The following is a 23158-nucleotide window of genomic DNA, read 5'->3' as shown; positions in this document are numbered from 1 at the left end:
TCCACGTGCAATATTTTAAAAACTGTAACGTCGGGAATTTGTTTTTTCTCCATATTCTGTATTTCTTATCTTATCTATATTGCTAAGATGTTCTATAATTATTATAACGCAACGGACAATTTAATTTCCCGGTCTAGTTCTTCGAAACATTATGAATGCTGATTTTTACGATAAAAATATACAGAAAAAAAATCAGATAAATTGTGTAAATTTGACTAACAGACATTTTAACTGTTGACATAAGAGTATAAGAGAAGAGAAGCAGAGAAAGAGAGTATCTATTGATCGCCTTATATCGATCTGGTATCCTTCATTCATTGGAGGTCTATCAGATCACCAACAAAATACATTTCTATATTATTATCATCTTAATAATATTCCTTCAACAGTGATTAATTAATAACTCTTAATAACGATTAAATAATGGAGATGTAATTAATCTTAAAAGATAAACATGGGATAGTGTGTTACAAGTTGTTGAAAATATTGTTTGCTTTTTGTACAAATGCGGCAAATTGAACAGGTTTTTTCGATTTTGGAGTAATACAATATCGAGTTCGGCGGATGTTACTGAATAATAAACAATTAAGAAAAATATTGACATTTATTTAACTGGCGATTAATAGTATATGATGGGTTAGTTAGAGGGTTATTGTTTATGGAGTTATGAAGCTGACTAAAGTGATAACACCAGGCTGACACTGCTGGGGAATTATCTTCAGCCCATACACATTTTAAAACAGTAAACGTTATGTGGTTCATTACTTATATTACAGCATTTCTTATTGTTCATGTATCCTGCGGAAAAGACATTTACAAAGTTGGTAAGTATTCGTTTATATTTTTATTTCTTATACATCTTCATCTCACGTGCGGCCACAAACGCAGACGACCCTATACTCACTGACGCAAATGTTCTTTTCTCAAGCGTTTCTTTAGCAATAGTGTGATTTATTAAATCGAGTAATCAAAGGATACCCATAGAATGCCTGTGAAATAGATATTACCAACGTTCATTTTGGTTTTGTCATCTTTGATCATACCTTCACTGCATGCAAACGAATGTATCACAAGTGATTTGAGCAACCCTATACATTATTTTTGAATTACAATATTGTCATCTTTTTTAGACGAATATCTCAAAGTTACATGTAAATAAATGCTTTTAAAAAGCAAATAATTCATATACGGACTGTTTTCATCTTTATTGACATAAACTGAGATCGTCTTCTTTTGGGTACTCTTTAATTAAAATATCACATGCTATGTAAACTGAAAAAAGTGAGTGCTATCGTGCGTTTGATTATTCTATCAATATTTTAATCAAGGTTTTTTGGTAGAAATCATTGAAATATAATGTAAAAGAGACGAATCTGAAAAGCTAGTGACAACCTAATACATTTATAATCGAACAAAGATTTTTAATACTAGCAAAGGTCTTGCCTTTTCCAAAAAATCAGAAATTAATATTTTTACACAAAAAACTAAAAAATCAATAATATATTGTCTAGTAACGTTGTTATGACAAAACTACTAATTAAATTGAAATGTTCTCGTCTCTCATCTGATTTTCACTGTTTGATGATCGTGTTCAAATAAAATCAAATCTATAATTTTCTTTTTCTTTTTTTTCTGAAATTTTTCAGATGTTGTCAATGATATAACGCAAAAATAATACCCATCATCTCTCTGTTATCTCATTAAAACTTTATCTTATAATCGTCTAACTATTTGTGTAATTATGTTTGTGTTAGACAAATCTTTAATGCATACTTCTGTTCAACCTCATACCAGGAAACATGTTTGTATTCATATGTAGAAATGATAGGACGGATAAAAGAAGCTTATCTTGTTACAATCGCACTTTTGTTCGTACTTTCAAAGCACGCGTATTTGTTTCTTTAGCAGGCTGGGTGTTTTTATTACACCATATGCTTGTGGTATAGGTTGTTATAATTTTAAACCGTTAATATAAGTAGAGTGCTTTCTTATATTCAGATGAAAAATAATAATGTCAGGAAATATCAATAAGTGGGGCGTTTGAGTCGATAAACATAACAAAACTAACCAACCCATTTTTGTACCGTATAGCTTGGTTAATGTGTACTTAACTTATTAACGATAATTGGGTTCTCTATGAGCTGTTTGCTTCCATTTTAATAAAGAACTCATTTTGAAAGAAATATGCAAACAATGTTAAAATGAAAATGATTAAAACTGAAAGAGTAACCACTTAAACCATCAGCTTGTTTATAACCGTTACAAATCAAGTCATCAGTGGTGGGTTCAACTTTAAGAAGTACGTAGACTTCCAACATCATACGTCCAAAAAGAAAAAAAAAAACCATGACAAATATTGAAAACATGAAAAGACAAATAACAGACAACAAAACCGTTCATGTCAATATAAAAATTGAACAACACCTATCTAAAAAAACCTAATGAAGGAGATGTGGTGTGTTCTCCAACGAGACCAGATACATCCGTTTGAGAACGAGACCAGATACATCCGTTTGAGAACGAGACCAGATTAATCCGTTTGAGAACGGTTTTCGTACTCAGAATCATTCAGAAATCAACCTATAAAAATACTAGAGCTGTTTTTAAGAACACATTTTGCACTCCGAGTACTGAGTAAAGTTTAATAACTACAAGTCAAAACGAAGTAACCTTTTAACTCCGGTTCTGTTCAAGATAACCAGTTCGTTCTAGTTCCACTGATATTGGTAATGGCGAGTAAAAATTCGGTCAAGGTCGTAATCACAAAGTATAGTTTTTAAATAAAACCAGTATTTCGTTACGATCAAACAAATCATGATTGTTTCTACAAATTTTAAGTTCCTTGTAATCAATGTTTCAAACATTTTGAATTTGATGGAAAATGCAAACTCTAGAAAACTATTTTAATACAATTATATTTTTCTTACACCCACTCTGTTTGAAACGATAATTATATTTAGGAGTAAAAATCGAAGTTATTGTTTGCAACACAAACTGATACCTCCCTTTAGAGATTTCAGAACTGCAGACGTCCATCGATTCTTTGTCAAATGAAAAATAGTGCATACTAAATAGGGAAATACCATTGAAGAATTTAATAGTTTTTTTATGCAAATACTTGCCGTTATATTTCTTTGATAATATATATTTATAAATTTCAGTTTTGTTTGATTTATTTTCCATTCTTTCCAACGTGTATTCAAGTCTGGAAGTTACGGATGGGGGACTTCAGGACATTTTTACATCTTCCATTTAGAATATTAATTGCTATTTCAAAATATCCAAATAGGCATTCGGATAACAGAACGCACCACTTTGAACCCCTAATATCCAGATCGTGTAACAGGTTCAAATTTATATAAATACCAGTTTCATGTAAACGATTCAATTATTTTTACATGTGCATATTCATGATTGCAACAAAAAGCTAAATATGACAATCAAATTAAGATATAAAGTGAAATGTTCATCATTGTGTGGATAGGAACTGGTCTTACTTCCCATAAATATCTGGTTGTTGGTGGGGTTCTTGATTAAGATGTTTTGTGGCTTGTAAATTTTATCGTCGGTTGTTGCTTATGTCCTGGCTTTGTCAGTTTGTCTCCCACTTAAGAGTGAGTTGTAAATGACTTTTATGTCCCCATGGTATTTCCCGCCTTTTAAGTATAAACGTATCATTTCATTGTAAAAATATTCTCCTACATAAACTGGCTTTATTAATAAGATCTCCCATCTAGTAATAGTTACACTGTTACGGAGATCGCATATTGACAATGAAAAATGTAGGTAAACACAGCAGATGGTTAATTCACTTGAATCTAGATTGGAGTACGCAAATGGTCGTTCTTGTATACTCATAAGGATTGTTATATTTACAAACTGATTATCAAAACAACTAGCAACCTACCTTCTAGGTAAAACAACCTCATTTATCTAAAATTAAAAAATATGTTTTTTTTGTCACGGTTGGAGGATGATAAATAACAGATTGGTGTGCTCAAACAATGCATCAAAATATATATGCACAATGTACTCCGGTCGTGTAACTTCAAGACTTGAATTGTTTATTTACGAAATAACTTTCATTTTCTCTCTGTTTTATTGGTCACGATGAATTTCCTAAATATCTTTAGTTTAACTTTTATTTCGTAGTCATGACATAAATTGTTAAACACCCGAGGAAAAACATGCACATTTTTCATATCAAAGAACACATGGCATTTAATGAATTTTTATTCAAAAGTTTAATTGGTTAAATAATTTTGAGTTCATGTGCACTCTGACAGTATAAACATGAATATAATATTTGTTTTGGTAACTCCAAATTAACAATTGCAAAATGTGAAAAAAAGGTTTCATTGATCATAACTTACAATTTGTGCAAACTACAGACCTTAACAAAGCCAAGTGGCCCGATACACAGTTATTTCATAGTGCATTTCTTTAAGACAATACATTCAAATTTTAAAAATCGCACCTGCTCTATCTCAAAAAGATTTTTACAGTGTAGTGCACAACTATTGGGACAAATGATATCAAAATTATGGAAACTTCCACTAGCTCTAACTAAAAATATTGACAATTCTGTGTTAAGGGGGTTTAAAATTCATTTTGACAGCTTCAGACGTACTACTTTTTTTTTACCTGTTTTAACTGGACCAAATCACTACTTAACATACAGATTCAGCACCCAAATTTTTTAACGAGTAATTTTACCCCCTTTCTTAATATTTCATGCACTAAATGTCAAGAAATAAATTTGGAAAGTGTATCAAAAAAGATACGCAATTTATCACTGTTCACACTAGGGACTGTATTCAGACAACGAAAAACCAAAAGGCGATAACTGTGTTCTTGGACCAAGTCAAAAAGGCTCTATAGTCATGATAAATATACACTTATAGGCTTGGCAAAATTTGGCAAAATTGTTATGTCTGTATTCAAATAATCATATTTGTAATGTTTAACTTCTATAGCTTTATATGTATATAATTATTATGTTTGTTCATGAATTAATTATATTCATTGTACTAGTATGCCTCATGTGAGGTCTTTAGTGAAATTAAAAGTTTCAAAGTTTCAAAGAATCAGATAATGTCACCTCACTAAAGTTGATATCCTCTATTCTCATGAATAGCCCGTAACACAACTACGGGCCGTAAAGGCATAGAGTGAGTAATGCGTCCTTGTTGAACGTCGGTTGTTGACTTCGAACACACCGATGCAAATCATATCATGGATTATGAACGTTTTATATTGATTTGGGGGGTGAAAGACCAAAGAGCTGTTACTTTCTGATTCACCAGAAAGTCGATAGACGGACAGACAGTGTGTAATCGAGCAATATCGTGCTGGAAAATCGACTGACGGGGGGTAAAAACAGCCAAGTGTCTAGGTAATACAATTTCGTCTTTGTAACGAGCTTGTTGAAGGTGATGTGCACTATTGGATTTTATTTTGTTAAATATATTGCTCCCTACATCATCACGTTCCTCTGCTGGCATTGTCTATTTCGACGATACAAAACGTTTGTTCTTGCGTCTGTGCATTCGTTGAATAACGATATTTCGGATTGTAGCATGCATCAATGATCGTTGTATCGTTGTTCAATGTTGGCCGTGTAATGATGAAAACATAGACACGTAAACAGGTACATTGAACAATCACTATTAATATTTGCTGATTTTAGGGGAGATTTCCACAAAAAATTACCATTTATATGTATTTTCACGTATAGAGATTACATTGATGAATATGTTATGTCATAAAAGTACACGAAAGGCGAACGTATATTTAATGAACTTGTTGATTGCATGCATAAAAGTACACAAAAAGTTGAAAGTAGTATTAATGGGCTCCTTGGTGACTGATGAAAAGTAAGCGAAAGTACTTTTTATGCTCTTCTTGTGGACTGTCGAAAAGTAAAAGAACGGCGAAATTGATATACTATTTAATCAAATGCTCTTCTTTAGGACTACAGAAAAGTAAGCAAAAAGGGGAAAGTATAATTGATGATCTTCTTGTGGGCTTCCAAAAAGTAAACAAAAGACAATAGTACTGTTAATGCTCTTTTTGTGGGCTGCCAAAAAGTAAGAGATAGGCAAACGTACTTTTAATGCTCTTCTTTATGGGACGTCGAAAAGTAAGAGATAACTATATATACATATAGCAGTAGGCAAACGTTCTATTAGTTCTCTGCTTGTGAACTGTCGAAAAGTAAGGAATGGGCAAAACTACTATTAATGCTCTTCTTGTAGAATGCAAGCAAAATGCTAAAGTACTTTTAATGGTCTGCATGTAGACTGCAAAAAAGAAGAGAGGAGCAAATGTTATTAATAAGCTTTCTGTGACCTGCCAAAAAGTAAGCGATGGTCGATATTTTAGTAATATTAAGTTAACGAACTTCTTTGGGACTGCATCATACATACCCATATATTCCATATTGAACAGCTTAATATATGAATACATATATTACTAGTATTAAATTTGATTGAATTGCAATACAGATGCACATTTAAACACGATCAGATAGGTCTGAAGAAGTTATGAAATTGTTATCATAACTAGCGTTATAGATACGTCATGCGTGAAAAACGGTAACAATACTCGTTGATCCATATATATGTCTGGCTGTTATATTGTGAATTGTCATTTGATAGTAAACTTTATAAATCAATAGCATTGATAAGTGCATTTTCAATGACCCATATTATAACCAATTGCATAATATCTGACATTTCCTCACAAATATGTACTTATCAAAAAACAACCGTCCATGTTTAGCATGATGTTTCATTTATCAAATAACACTCATTAGATACGTTTATAGTTTGGTTTTAGTATTCCCTCTGTAAGAGATGAAAAACCTGAACTTTTTATTTCACCTTACGTGTAGATTTTTTTTTAAAGGATACTAAAAATTCAAAAATGTGAATTATAACATTGCCATAGGCCTGTGATTTACTTATAAATTATGTTTTTAGTTTTTATTGCAAGCCATCCGTAGTTTTAATTCATTAACAATTGGCATATTTTAAATGCATGTTTGATCTAAGAATAAGTATATGATTTTTTTTTTAAATAAAACAACAAAAATACCGAACTTCAGGGAAAATTAAAACGGCAAGTCTCTTATCAAATGTCAGAATCAAAGCTCAAACACACCCAACGAATGAAAAACCACTGTCCTATACTTGACAAGATACAAGCATTGTCTTATGTAGAAAATAGTGAAATAAACGTGGTTTTATAGCTAGACGAATCTCTCACTTGTTGAATATTGAGAAAATTGAAAACAAACTACATAGTGAAAGTGAAAGATGCCATTAGATCAGCTCTCTATATTCTAATCGGGTGAGTTTTGCTCAAGTTATTTTCAACAAACAAATAGTGTTGTTGCTATGTGTGTGCTTCTCAAATGATCATAACTATTCAACGCTAGAGAGAAATCGGTCAAAATTTAAAACAGACTGTGAATAAGTTGGCCGATGCTTTCTGAAGTTCACCTTGAGAAAATTTAAAACCTGAAGAAAAGGGAACGACTAAAGCGAAATCTGTCAAATTTGAAGGTTTAAGTGGTCACTAAAAATTGAGCTGGGTCTGTGTCATTGTGGTTTAGCAAAATTGCCTAATTCTACATGGTTTCATGAAGGCATTCTCAAATTAGAACAAGATTTGTAAACAAATGTTTTCAAATGATTCGGTAGAGACTTTCTGATGTTTTATGTTCACACCTCAAATTGGATATATTTATTGAAAATACATTTGCAAGCTCTTGAATTCCTTTTCAAAATTTCTTGTCATTTTACAAATGAGAACGTCCTAACCAGTAAGAACACTTGTCTATCGATATATACTTTACTATGCGTTTAAGATGCCCGTTGTTATCACTTGTGTGCATGTTAGGTTGCAGTATCACATACAAACTTAGATGTCAAGTAAATGTAGTGCTTCATTGCATTTTAATCTATATATAGATGTACTTTAAAAGTGCAGATTTTGGTATCTCTGAGGTTAGTTTAGTACTGCCATTAGTAAATTGGTTTGGAGGGAAAACAACGAAGAAACCCGCGATTGTTTGGATGTAGGTTAATTTCACATCCATTTGCAATGCCGATAAGAAAAACCTTTTACAATCTTCTTATCAAAATTGTCGAGGCCATTATTTTGATGAATAATTTATGCAGAACATTGTTATGGCGTCATTATGGCACATCATACAGACAACTGTTTGTTTACTAGACAAGTTAGTTATCCTAAATAGCCATTCGGAATTAATAATGTATGATATGATTCCGAAAATATAACGCGAGACTGATAATGAAAGTATGAAGTTTTGACCTTCCAGAGAATACATGGAAACTTGTGTACTGAATAAACAATCGGAGGATCATCGGTGCCAGAGTCAGAGTGCTCCTAACTCAAATCAGTTTTGATATACAGCCATGGTACATACTATAATGGGATACAAATACAAGTTGGTTGACTATATATATAGGATTATAACAAGAAGAGACTGATCAGTTAAGGCTGCAAAACACTAACGTTTATTATTACAATTACGTAAATTGTCTAAACAAAATTGTTTCAACGTCAGAAATAAACAAAAGAATTGCTTATATATAATTATAACGCTAAACGATTAATTGTGGTTGTCGTGTCATCCTTATGAATTCTGTCCAAACCCACAAAAAATGTACATAAGGCATCAACCTAATATTTGATGCCTTCTACTATATTAAACTATTTAGGCATGCTTCTATGAAATCTAAAATGTGCGAAACAAAATAAATGATCCTCTCCAATGCTCAACTATTAACAGACAAACATTTACAGTGAAATAGAACTTGAAAATTATAAGATAAAAAATGTACTTATGTTCGATGCTTAATAGCAGTTGCCGATGGTAGAGGACATAGTCCGTATTTATTATTTTAAAAAAGCATCATCCATGAGTTTGTACTCCAAACGAGCATTTCATCTGTACAGACTCATCAGTGATTTTAAAAAGTTAAAATGCTTTGAAGACCTGTTGGTGAACTTCTGCTGTTGTCTGCTCTATGGTCGGGTTTTTGTGTCTTTGACACATTCCCCATTTCCATTCTCAATTTTAAAATAAGGTACGAATTTGAAGAGTTAAGAATTTTTGTATTTCATACACTACTTATTACTTTTACAATATGATTTGTTCATCATTTTATGAAACATGCCTGAACGACAACCAATAATAAGCGCGTGTTATTGCTTTGACGTAATAAATAATCATAATGGTGTAGATATACCTAGTTCTATATGACCAATGATAAACAAACGATCATGGGTATCACTAGAAAGACCTTACGGAAACACTAGAAATACATGGTGTTTCAATAAGGTTAGGATCTCGTGTTATGTATGAAACACTCTCATGAGGTTCAAAAATAAAATCAAATTAAAAATTACCAATTTCGGAAATACAATCAGCGAAAATTTGCTCTCAGAGCTTGTCATATTGTGTTTACACGTGTCGGTTGTTGTTTTAAATGTCTTTTATTATGACTGTTTTTGACATTGGATTTCTGTCTCATAAAAGCAAACCTCACAACTCCTTAAATTCTTGAATACATATACTTCATATCTGTAATGTAAGAGTTAGGGTTAAGTAAATGCAATCAACAGAATACAAGGCGGGCTATGGCGAAATAGTCTTTGCAATTAAAAATTGAAAGGGCTTTTGCTCACAAAAGAAATATTCCTTATAGATGATTTATGATATAATATACGAATATTGATATTTTCATTTTAATTATTCATAACACGTATGAAGTAATGATTAATTAGACTTGTCTACGCTTGAGGCATGTATGAAAATAAAGTGATGATGTGAAAAAAATGTCTTTTTTGGGGGGTATAGATCTATTTCTCTTGATCTTGAAGAAACTTTGTTACTATTCACGGATACAATTACTGAAGTAAATTATTGAACAAGTACACTTTTGTGCATAGGTTATGTGGTCTTGACGACAACAGTATCTATTTGCAGCTGTTTTATCTGGAGGGAGGATATTGTATGACGTCCAATTTGTTTCTTATACAATGTAAAAGAGTAAACTGATTAATCTTGATACGAGTATGAAATGATGAATTGAAAAAGAAACATTCAAAATCTTAGAACAAAATACAGTCGACTCTCGTTATCTGTATGTTTTTAGTTTTTGTTTCGTTAAGTTGCTGAATCATTGACGTAAACGAACATGACGACCGTCTTGTAATAATACTAGCATTTAAAAGTATTCTCATTTAAATTGTTTCGACTATATAACTATTTTCCAAAAAGCAACAGGGGAGTAAAAGAAGGACGAAATATACCAAAGGAACAGTCAAACTCATAGATTTAGAATAAACTGACAACGCAATGGCTAAAAATGAAAAAGACAAACAGACAAACAATTATAGTACAGAAGACACAACATATAAAACTAAAGACTAAGCAACACGAACCCCACCAAAAACTGGGGGTGATCTCAGGTGCTCTGGAAAGGAAGCATATTCTGCTCCTCATGTGGCACCCGTCGTGTTGCTTATGTTATCAGTAAATGTATATCACTTGCAATTATTTTTCTCACTTTTTGAGGATTTACACAACTTCATAAATGATTCTGCATGGTTTTGATTTGGATCACTACTTTGGTTTTATAAATCTCTGCAGGAAATCGGCTGCTTTTCGTTTTTAACTCACTTCGTTTTTTTACAATAAAGCTATTCAACTGTAAAGTAAGCATTTACAGTTTAGAAGTTAAAAAAAAGTTTGTATTTGATATTTGAGACAAAGATACTGTTGTTTCATATTCTCATAGTTACCATATGGAATATTTCTGTTCTATCTTTTCTTTTCTGTGGAATTTTATTAAAATGATGCACCCAATTTACAAAACAATTATGAGAAAATGAATAAGAAAATAGTGATGGTTAGAGCTAATTTCTAATGCATGTAAACTTGCTTGCTTTGTTTGTATATTGTACAATTGTAAATGGGATAACTTCCAATCAAATTTACATATTAAATATATATCCAGGTTTAACTACATGTTTGCCTATTTGATGTATATTTATTGTTTGAAGACGTCATTTTTAATTACAAAGCTTGTGTAACCAGTTAAAGTTTATTCAAACAAAATAAGCAACCCAACCAAAGTTTTACACAACAATCATAAGGAAATTAGCACTAGTAAGATGAAATATTCGGATGTATGTATGAATGCATTTATATTTATGCTTATCCTTCAGTCAAATATTGCTTACTTAAAAAAATTTGAAAATCCTCCAAATATTGACACTAAACATACAGACAACTTATTTTATGCCCTTTTAATGTCATTTATTTTAATTTAGATAGAAGAATTATTTCTAATAAATACGTCAGCCAAATGACACAATAGTTCAATTACTATGCCACGACATATTCCCTAAAGAGTTTCGTGATGACTTATTCATAACAGAAAAAGTTTGTTAGAATGCAGCTATCTTAAGTCCATAGAGATTTGGGAAAAGTTGGTCAATTATCACCAAATACGGTAGGCATTTTATGAATGACAGACAAGTAACAATGTTGTCGATAACACAAAAGGCGAGAAAGTTATTATTCCTAAGAAACATGGTGGATTGCAGACACACTGTTATAAATATCAATGCATGATAAATTGATATATAGTTCTGATGCTAATCTACTACATTATTTATCCTTGTTGACATAGTATGCATTGATACTATGCACCATGGAATTATTGACTGAAGGTGCCACTATATTTGTAGTGGACCATACCAGAAACTGCTTATATTTCCGGAGCACCTGGAGAAGCATTCAGTGTTTGACAAGATCGTGTGTAGCGTTTTTTGAACTTATTTGTTTTTCTTCCTTTTTCTCTCGGCCTATATATTGATTGTCTGTGTTTATTATAGACTTTTTGTTTTTTTATTGTTTGATACCTTCTTACCTATTGTAAATAAAGGCAACAGTTGTATACCGCTTTCATAAATCGATTAAGCACAAATAAATACGGTTCACAAAAGAAAACAGAGGGAAAACATCAACTTTAAGAGAAAAACAAGGGAATAGCAGAAACACGGCAATGCTTCAAAAACAAACGCCAACATACATTGTGTTTATATGGACTATATAATATGTCTGCGTGTAATAATTATTGTTTAGAATAACTAATGAAAGAAAACCATTATCCTGATATATATTTTTTCAAACTCAAAAAAGGAACAAAATTAATTCGTGTAACGTCACTTTTAACAACTTTACTTACGGTTCTATTTTAATCATGAATTAGAAATAAATAAACCGGGTTTCAATATGTTTTAAGACGAATTGAGTCAAAGTGTCTATCCCCTTTCATTCATAATGCCCTTGTTCTTTGATTAAGAAAACCGACGTACCAAATTTACTTCAGGTCTATTTTAATCATGTGACTTTAATTTGTTTTTGTCTTGGAATTACATAAAGCCAGTTTCAATATGTTTTAAGTAGAATTGAGTCAAAATGTCAATTCCTTTTCATTCATAATGCGCTTGTTCTTTGATTCAGAAAACCAACGTCCTCTTGTAATTCAATTTAATTTGTACGTTATTCAAACTTTCATTGCAGGCAGAAACAATCAACTAATTCTCTGCATTAAACTCTCAAATAAACTGATCACTCATCGTGTGTTACTCAGATACCGTTACTATACAATCCATTCTAACTACACTGTTGTAAACGATCCACAGAGTTAGAGAATAGCAAAACGACTAACTGTTGCATGCATTAGCAACTTTGATAGCCAACTACATTATTCTAGTAACTGTTACTTACTTTGATTAGAACATCATTCGAAATGCATTTACAGAGCGTTTATGGTTTCCTCCTAAATCAATGAAACATTGGTCTTAACAGGATTAAATGGTTTCATTTACAATAAAATGCATTTTTTTTAAATTCACGCCTCGTTATGACACAGAAGATGAGAGCTGGAATTAAAATCTGCAAAACGATTAACCGAGATATTTAATTCACTTCGCATTGGATGGAAATAAGTTAAAAAAAAATAACCATGATTTTATCTTCAAATATCTCACTTTTAGAACGTTACAATTCGAGTAAGTTGAAAACATATATCAATGCATCGAACAAAAGAAACATGCTTTATCCATTCACTTTATAAAAAGATAAAAAAAAAAAAAAAAAAAAACAACAAAAAAGCAAAAAAAAACTTTTAAGGTATTTTACTCTGATTTTGTCAATTAAATGAAAAATAAATAATATAACGAAAATTTAGAAATGCAAGGCAAAAGAAGTTCATTAAAACTTACAAAATCAAACATAAGATTTTTTTTAACCAAAAGAACAAATGGAAAACATGTCGTGATCCTGATTTGGTACAAACATTTTTCCTAAGTAAATTGTAGGTTAAACTTGGTTTTTTACATCGTATTTTCTCATATACGAGTGTCTTGGTGATGGCTTATAGCATTTACCAAAAATGGTTTTCTCTTTGGAATTGTTTACTTTTTCGTCATTCGGATGCCATTGTAGTAAGTCCTGGTATACGGTCCTCAGGCTGGTAGACGGTACGGGTTTTCCTTATTGTTAAAGGTGACCGATGTTTTCTTCTATCATATATATATTTGGTCATTGGTCGATAGTTGTCTCGTTGGAAATCATATACCTTTAAAGCAGACTATACGTTATGGGAACTTCTCATGGCTAAAGGCCATTGAAGTTCCCTATAATTGCTTACATTTATTTCATTGAAACTTTGTTTGCTAGTTGTCTCTTTTGCAACCATACCATTTCTTTTATTTTCATATTCAAAGGCAATAATACCAATCTCCTTATTTTCATAGATTTTCGAAAATGGACGAGTATTTAGGCAGAACGATTAAAGTTTATGCGAATTTAAACTGAATAACTCTATTTGTCTTTTCTAGGTTATGTCATCGCCTTCAGTATGATGACCTTTTCTATGAATGAATTATATCTTAATAACAGTGAATGTATGTGTCTTAACAAACAACTGTCTATTTCAATTGCACTTTATAATAAAGTTATAGCAAATAGTTATATTGTATTTGTTATATTTCCCTAGAGTTAAAGTTTTCATTGTAGAAATCATTAAGTGGTCTTGAGCACTACCAACTTCCGGTTAAGGGAGACAATTTGTTTTGTCATACATACTTTTATACAAATCCCTGGCCCGTCTTGTAAAGACTATTTATATGCACGACGAAAGAAGTCCATTGGTAGAATATGACATAATAATTGAAATAAAGTACAAATGTTTTTGTTGTATACACATAAATATACAAGCTGTCACTATTAATTTAATGTTCATAAACAGTTGAAATAAATCGAAACACGCAGGTTTTCCTGCCACGTGCATAGATAAGTTTAACACAATTTGGCGTTTTGAATTCATGTTCTTACCTCTGTTAAGTTGAGTAAAATTTTCGGTTCGAGTGCCACTGACCAGTTTAATATAATAGACGAAACGCGCATCTTGTGCACCAAAGGGTGTTCGCTCCTATTGTCTTTGAATTTTTGCCAGATATTCAAAACTCTCTGGTTGTATCTCGAAAACAACCGTACGTAACCTTTTTTTATATTTTTTTTAGTGTCTTTACTTACATTCTACAATATTTAAAAGTCTTTTAAAAAGCTTGTTTTTTTTAAACAGAGTAGCGACAATCCTTAATCATAAGTTACTGATGAGTTTTTCAAAACTGTGTCAGGTATAGAAAATGTTATATTATGCTTTTTAATTATTGACCCTAATCCTAAAATAATGGCAAATATTTAGCGCGATGTTAATAAGTCTTTATGCGTTCATTAACTGCATTCCATAGAAATTTCGCAATAAGCTTCATGGCGTGTTATTTAGCTCCGCCATGTTACATGACTTTGGTATAGTTAAGTAATAGAACAAAGTTACTTTAAAGGAAATAAAGACATTATTATGACGGAAAATCAATCTTTACATTCTCTAATAGAATCTTCATATTTCTCAGATTTATTCTCATATCGTAAATTGCACTTCTGTACTTTATGTAGAAGAAGTGTATTTGTAACCGAGAACAAATTGAATTAATAATCAAAGTAGGCCTTTTCTAGTTTAACATTCGTCATCACAAATCGCATGATAATGTTTTGTGTCTCTCTGTCCAATCCAACTAGAAGCAATATTATACTACTAAAGATAGGCGAGTACCACTTGTGGAGCAGGATCTGCTTACCCTTCCTGAGCAACTGAGATTGTTGGTTGGGTTCGTGTTGCTTAGTCTTTAGTTTTCTTTGTTGTGTCTTGTGTGCTAATTTTGTCTGCTTGTCTTTTTATCTTTAGCCATAACGTTGTCAGTTTATTTTCTATTTATGAGTTTGAATGTCCCTTTGGTATCTTTTGTCCCTCTTCTTTTATTTAGCGTACCACAGATGTTTACTGTCCTACTAGAGGTTTATTTTATATCTAATAACATTTCATAAAAATATCTCAAAGACTACTTAAAGATATCCTTTTAAGGCAGTCGAACTACTTAAATGAAAAAAGACATCTTCCACATTCTACAAAAATTTCAGATTAACTTCTTTAAATTAGATTAAAAAATCACCAATAAAATCAGATATATAACTGTTTAGTGAAGGCCTATACTTGTTTCTCACTAAAGGCTTACAGTAAATGAGCACGTATAGTAAATCTTCAGACCATATCACACATTGTTATATAAAAGAATGAACTAGTTTATATGTTCAAGTCTAGACATAAATCAAAGTAGCTTTTATTTCTTGCTGTAATTAAAAAATGGGAATGCTTTCAAGACAATGTTCTAAAGTAGTTTTATCGTTCGTAATTTTTCTATAAAATCTCTTGATACTTTTCTTTAAGACAATGCCTAATTTAAAATATTTGTACTTTAGTAATTTTTTAATCTCGTTTTAATATGAATCTCTTTACTTTTATATTAGATTTTTAACCATGATATAGAAATTTATGTCAAATGCATCTAGTCAAAACGCATTTTACATTATTTTTGAAATCCACTTTCGAAATCACCAATTATCTATATATTATTTGATAGTATTCAAAGACGATCATCGATTAACGCATACCCTTCAACTTATGTCAATTCAAGAAACAAAACGTCACGGTTTTCGAAATATTCAATTTGGTACAATATCGGATATTGTCATACATTATTGTGTGCTAAATAACAATAATTATGTATCACCCTCAACAACATGGTACTGTTCTACGAGCAATAGGTTGCGTAAGTAAGACTAGTATTAACAGTTTCATCTGCATATGGTTGACTCCAATCGTTATCTCTCCGTTAACGTATTCGGGTTAAAGCTTACTTTATATGACGTCATTTGAGTGTTTGTTCCATGCATACAATCTACGCCAGTACTTTAGGCCAATGAATAAATATTTCAATAAATTAAAGATAGTTTCCATATCGAGATTTGTGATAAATTAAAGACATTTCTGTTGAAAGGGTTATGTTGAAGAACATTGAAGTACAGATGGTTGACCGGCACTATGAGCCTGTCATTAAAGTGAACTGGGATCTAGTTTGCAAAATAAATGTTTAAATGACGAAAAAAATGGCGTTAAAGGTAGTAGTTCGTCTAGATCTGATAATAGAAACGATACGAATCACACGTTAATTTATTACCGTTTTAACCAGCAGAGCAAAAACTTATCAAATTATTGAATTCAATATCAAATCGGTCGAACAAATTCTATAACAAATGAAATAATTTTATTTGATAACATAAAATAATGAAATAGTCTGTTTATATTTTCTGTAGCTAACAAAGCTTTTGCAGGTTGCGTGACTAGAATGTAATTTTTTTTCTTGTAATCATATTGTATTGATGTTCTTTTGTATGACTCTGATTTAACCTATTGTGTTGTCTGTTGCAGCAAATGACATCTTCATATCTTCCTCTTAATATGAGTGGGTTGAAAGCTAAACTCCCGAACATCTTTGCATATTTGTAATGCATAATGTCAAGAGAAACAATGTGAATGCAAGCTTTACAGCATAGTCTTAATTTTAATTTAACAAAGTAAAGTTCTTACATGTATTCATAGTTATTTACGGTACCAGGATTATAATTTAATATGACAGACGCGCGTTTCGTTTACATCAGACGCATAAGTGACACCCAGATACAAATAGTAAAGAAAGCCAAACAAGTAAAAAGTTGAAAAGAATTGAGGACCCAAAATTCTTACAAATTAGTAAAATAAGTGTTTCACCAGTTTGATAATAACATACATTGTTGTGATAAAATTCCATTTCATTGTCAACCTTTAATGTTCTAATCATTTATTGGTTGCAATAAAATAGCAATTTCACAGTCAAATAAAAACTGATATTTCAAGTGAAAAATAAATCTCTTGATGTCACTCCTTTTACGTCATACAAAAGTAGGTTTGTTAAGATGTTGTCAACTAGCAAAATCAAAATAATAATCAAGTTATACCGACCATTTGCCGCGCGGGATGTCTTGTTCGCATTGCTGACGTCTCGTGAGGCGGCAAGTAATTGCAACTTTGCAAACAAACATTTTAAAGATTTTGACAAAAGGTACACGAGTGTAGTCTTTGTCTTTTTTACATATTGCCTCTTTCAGACTCTTTCTTTCATAAAACTATTTTAAATCTGCAATTTTAAATTGGTTTTTTTTTTCAAACTGCATGGCTTTATGATATATTAACTATTTGTGTTATGTTCGGGATTGAAGCGTAGGCTAAGTCCTTTTGCATATGGCTTCTTTCAGACTCATTCGATTAAAAAACAAATATTATTTTACATGATTTATCAATTTGCCTGGCTCCATGTTATGTTATATTTATGCATTATTTGTGCTTCTCGAGGTGATTTTCTTGCTGTGTTAAGGACCTACTGTTTTCTGCTCTTTTGATGGGTGGTTGTTCCTTTGACACACTCACCATTCTCACTTTCAGCTGAATTTTCCATTTTATTGCTAAGAATGCTTTACCAAGCAGATAATGAGTAATTACGGATTCCAGTTTATTCCTAGTTGACATACATTTGTCATTTAACTCATTTGGACGATTCTATGTAAATGATCCATTTAAGTCGTTTTGGTGAATATTGAATGATTTGACATTTGGCAATTACTTGTGTTATCAGTTAATAATCTTAATTCCAAATGGCTTATCAGTTTATTTTCAGTTGACCTATATTTGACTGAAGACAATTTAGTCTTCCTCACAGATGTTAAATGTTTTTACTATTTAATTGCTTGTTTTAAAAGCATTGCAAATAACATAAAAAATAGTCTCAGGATTGTTTTTCAGAACCATTGTCTTTGAAATGTCAATAACCTGGTTTGAAAATAGAACATGAGTGGTTTTTAAATGGTCGTTCGAAAAATTGAACTGTTTAAAAAAGCGTTTTTTATTTTTGTTTGTTTTGCGGTAGTTGTATGTACGAAACACTTTACTGACCATCCATGTGTTAGACAGGGTACGGGGGAATCGTGTTGGAAGGATTCATCTGGACCATACTGCTTTACTTGGTTTCGAAACAGTTAAAGCCCATGTAACACGTTTTTCATTTATCGCAGAAAAAAAAGAAACTAGGTATCTTGTGTTTATGTTACAATTTGAATATCCGATAATCTTAAGTTTTGTATGTCTGAAATTGTAATAATTGTAATACTTAGTGCTCACTAGGTTTTCATAGAAATGTTTTTCACAAATGAAACAACTAGAAAAGCAGATGAGAACAATTAGATAGCCAAATACTAGGTTGAAAACCGAAATTCCATAAAGTTGTGTCAAAAAGGTCCCAGAAATGTATACAGTAGGGTTGAACAACTTTAATGTTTCAAATAATGTAACATTCGAGAAAAAACAGTCAAGTTTAGCAAATAAACATATCAATGACATTAAAATTAGATTAAAACTCCAACATTTAAAATTCAACTCCGATGCTTTTGAGTCATTTAAGTATGATGAATGGATATGTTTTACCAAAGCATAAATCATTACAAATATGACAACATGAATAGACAACAGAGAACAATCATTCAAAAGGTGTACCCTCTCCGCATGTTCATATGCCTGACTTAATCATGTTTTATTTTATATCGACGCGTTTTGATTTTTAATATGTTTTTGTCTGTTTGTTGTGGTGACGACTTTTGTATTGTTGGACCATCAATATTGTTTATTTTTATTTTTTCATCATACCAAGTCAATAATATGACATTTTTTATCAAATAGTTCGTTTCTATGTATGTTAGCGTTTGTTTTTGTTGCACTTCAGTGTTCCTGATTTTCCTTTGTTTTCCTCTTATGTGTTTCCGTCGGTTTTAGTTTGTAACCCGGATTTGTTTTCTCCAAAATAATCTATAATTACTTTTGAACACCGGTATACTTCTGTTGCCTTTATTTTAGACTCGAGATGATAAGAAGCTCTGAATATCAAATAGACCCCTTTTATAAAAACGTTCAGTAGATATGTTTCGAAAGCTTATTTTGTGCTACCTTTTTATTGATGTTAAACTGCCACCATATTTCTTCATTAATTTTTGTTTATGTAATCAAAGAGACGTTCAGGAAAAAAGTTACATATGCCATCCACGAAATAACTTGTAATAGGCTTTTGTCTTTACGTAAGCAGCAAAAGATGGGGTGCCAAATGAAATTTTCGTCAAATAAGAAAAAGTTATCAGGTTTATAATAAATTCTCTTATAAAAAACGCCAGAACTGGATTAATCTGACCTTATTGTTATATAAACACGTCAATGTATTCCAACTGGTAGATAAATGATTTCAATAGATTTTTTATTTTTGAATTCTATGAAAATTCCTCATCCAATGTAATGATAGTGTTTAATGAGTTGAATAAAACTTATGTTAGATTTGTATGAGTGAAGAGTATTGGTTTTGTATGGAACAAAAACTGTAATTACAAATAATCTTTTGTGAAAGCTTCATCTTGTAATGACATTGTATTCCACTTAAAATTTCAATACATTCTGATTACAACTAACGGCTGAATTTGAAAAAAAAAGGAAATTTACAGGAGGCTGTACTCATTAATCAACTTGTCGGAAATAGGTAACCAAACTCGCCATAGGAATTCAGATTAAGCAGCAAGCAATTAACGTTGAACTACGATTTTTTTTTTGATTGAACTGTGATTAATATTATCTTGTATCTTTTTCATTCTCTAAAGTTTAAAAGCCTGTTAAAAAACCCTCTTATGATTACGAAATATCGATATATATATCAAATTGATATAAGGGAACGAAGAAATAATGGCGTTATAAATCCATTACTCGATTCTAGAACTTAACACTGAAAATTACACCTGCATGAGCCTCAGTAAAAATAGTCATAACGTCAAAAATCTTGAAAATTAGGACGAAAGTGAATTATGTTCTGAAATATAAATTCATGAAATATAATAAATTGGAATGTACCATACTATATAATCAGTCGTATGAATCAGATTAATGTACCATACAATATTATCAGTTTCAAAAATTAAATTCTTTATTTGATTTCTTTCGTAAACAGAAAAGCATGTATGCACCTTATTGCTTTTAATGGAAAATATTATTCAATTTTGATGTCAAATATAATTTTTAAGAGTCTATAAATAATCTTTTATACTTAATATTCGCTAATGAATATGGAAGATACATGTATGTATAGCTTTTAGTGGGTTTGGTATATAGCAATTTCACAATAAGTTGTACGATTAAGTCATATGAAATGAGTGACTAGTGAAAATAATGTTTATCCAATTCTGGAACCAATATATAAATATATCGTTTACTTAGTCTTCTGTGCACTATTTTATCATTTTTTACGCATCCATATCGTATAATCGTCAAAAAGTATTTTGTCGGTCTGTTATAATGTGAAAATATGGCAGCTTATCAATTGTCGTGTTTTGAATCCGTATTTTACTTATATAGTAAGCAATGTATATTGAGCACGTGTATAACATGTACAATACAATAACAGTTCTTTTAAATGACAGATCAATGCATATTGCGATCACCGTTTTACGAAAAAGGTCATGGTGAGTTCACTGCATACGGAAAACATATCGGCGAATTCTTCACTGGAAGCAAACAATTAAAAGACAGTGAAAGTTATCTAGATTTAGACAAATAAGACAATTTTCTGAAGAAAAAAGTATATAAAATAAGTTTTATAATAAACACTAGTCATTTAGTTTAAAAAAACATATGCATCATTTTTCGAAATTATAAGTTTTATATGTTTTCCAAGTAAAGAAAAAAAAAACTCAAAAAATAATAATCATCAAAGAAGAACACACAAGCAGTGTAACGTACGATTTTGGCGCAAATGTTCAAGAATATACAATTCAGGTAGTTATACATCCGGGTACATTTCGGAGAAAAGTAATTTGGATGCACAACATTTATAACGTTTTATTTTTATTCTCCTTATCATTACAGTACTTATAAAACATTATTACAAATAGCAGGCTTGTAGTTGTGTATGCCAGACGCGCGTTTTATGTATAAAAGACTTATCAGTGACATTCGAATAAAAAAAAGTGAAATGACCAGATATAGTAAGAAGTTGAAGAGCATTGAGAGTCAACAGTATCGCTTTTTTGCAACAGATCTGATCAAATTCAGCTCACAAACTATACCTTTAGTAGAAAACCCTTAGTATTTAGAATAATTCAAAGTTTTGTAAACAGTCTTTTCATAAATATGGCCATGCTAATGATATAATGACCGAAACAATTGAGGACAAGTTATAACCTTTCTCGAAGAATACAGGAGTAATGCCGATAATGCTAACCTCTGAAGTAAAAACCCTGATAAGAACGTTTTCTTATTGCTACACAGTGTGACACGAACTGTGACTTTGTTTCAATGCACCAAATATGGCGGTTTTTTTCATGATCATATCAGTTTGCAGAATTAACGTAATCATAGTAATGGAAAATTTCAACAGTTTCTTTGTAGCAATCTTTCCTATAGAAAACTCTCACCATTATATACACATCCTGCTTGTTACCCAGCACAATATTTGTTTATTTCAAATACAAAATTCTCTCTTATGTAAAACGTTAAAGTGGTAGTTGTGACTTTCTTTTTCCATACTAGATATGTTGAAAATGTAATTGTTTCAACGCATTGTATATAGTGTTTTACGAATCTAATGTATATAAAATATATAATTACATTGTGAATTAATACATACAGTCATGTATGTCATTTTTAAAAGCATGAGAACTATAAAAAAAACCACTTCGTTGTACGATAAACATTAAGCAAAGCTAACTTCTGAAAAACCACTCAATTTCTTCTTTTTTTTTTTTTTTTTTATCTATAATACAATTTTGTATATTAATATCATTTTTTTTTCGTTTCAAGTTTTGTTGATTTCATTGAACCATGTTGCACTTTACGCTAATAATTCATATCCCTCAAAGTCAAAATATTACTCTACATCACTGCCATGCATAGACCGAAGAAAACTCAATCTTCTTACAAACTTGAACGTTTGTGATATGATGCCTGTCTTTTTTATAAATTGCAGTATTTTAAAAGTTCATGCAATTAGGTTCTGATAATGTCAACTGTTCTTTTGATATTTTAGGTATTTTGTTTGTCTGATGTTAAAATTTTTACCAGACATATCTCCGACTTGTCTATTTGTATTTGTTTCTGTCAAACTTATACCGTTTTAATTCGCCCACGTATTTTTGTTGAAATATGGATCTGAATACAACTAAATTCAAATTCTGTTCCTGAATGCATATACAAGACGTGTCAATTTGTGATTGTTAGCGTCGACATCGTCTGCAAATGCTGAGATTTGTTGATGTTTCATATTCCAATACCACAATTAACTTTTTCAAAGTTGTTTTATCATTCGTCTATATTATAGAAGCCGTCAAGTTCATTTTTTGCTTTTTATTTTATGATGTCCTTTCATTATATTCACTAGAGTTTGGTGATAATATTAATCACATCTATCCACTCGAATTTGAAATAAAGAATATTACACATTTAAGAGCGCTTCATAACCTAACTTTCATAAAGGAATTAAAACTGATGGTCGATTGAAAACAAACTTTAGGACCAAAGAGATGATTTCAGTT

At 31.0% G+C, this 23158-nt stretch overlaps 1 protein-coding gene across 3 annotated transcripts in view; it reads left to right on the top strand.

The window, feature by feature from the left end:
- Positions 1–333: 333 nt before the first annotated feature.
- Positions 334–23158, top strand: part of LOC134696462 (glutamate receptor ionotropic, kainate 2-like) — a 62741-nt gene continuing 39916 nt past the window's right edge. For all 3 annotated transcript variants that reach the window (XM_063558289.1, XM_063558288.1, XM_063558287.1), the window contains exon 1: positions 334–824. In XM_063558289.1, coding sequence (XP_063414359.1) covers positions 752–824 — 73 coding nt within the window. In that variant the 5' untranslated portion in view covers positions 334–751. The remainder of the gene's footprint in view (positions 825–23158) is intronic.

Source organism: Mytilus trossulus, chromosome 14 (assembly GCF_036588685.1).
Source record: "Mytilus trossulus isolate FHL-02 chromosome 14, PNRI_Mtr1.1.1.hap1, whole genome shotgun sequence".
In the NCBI taxonomy this organism is placed as follows: domain Eukaryota; kingdom Metazoa; phylum Mollusca; class Bivalvia; order Mytilida; family Mytilidae; genus Mytilus; species Mytilus trossulus.
Note: the sequence above shows the minus strand (reverse complement) of the source record. Positions and strands in the feature narration are given on the sequence as shown.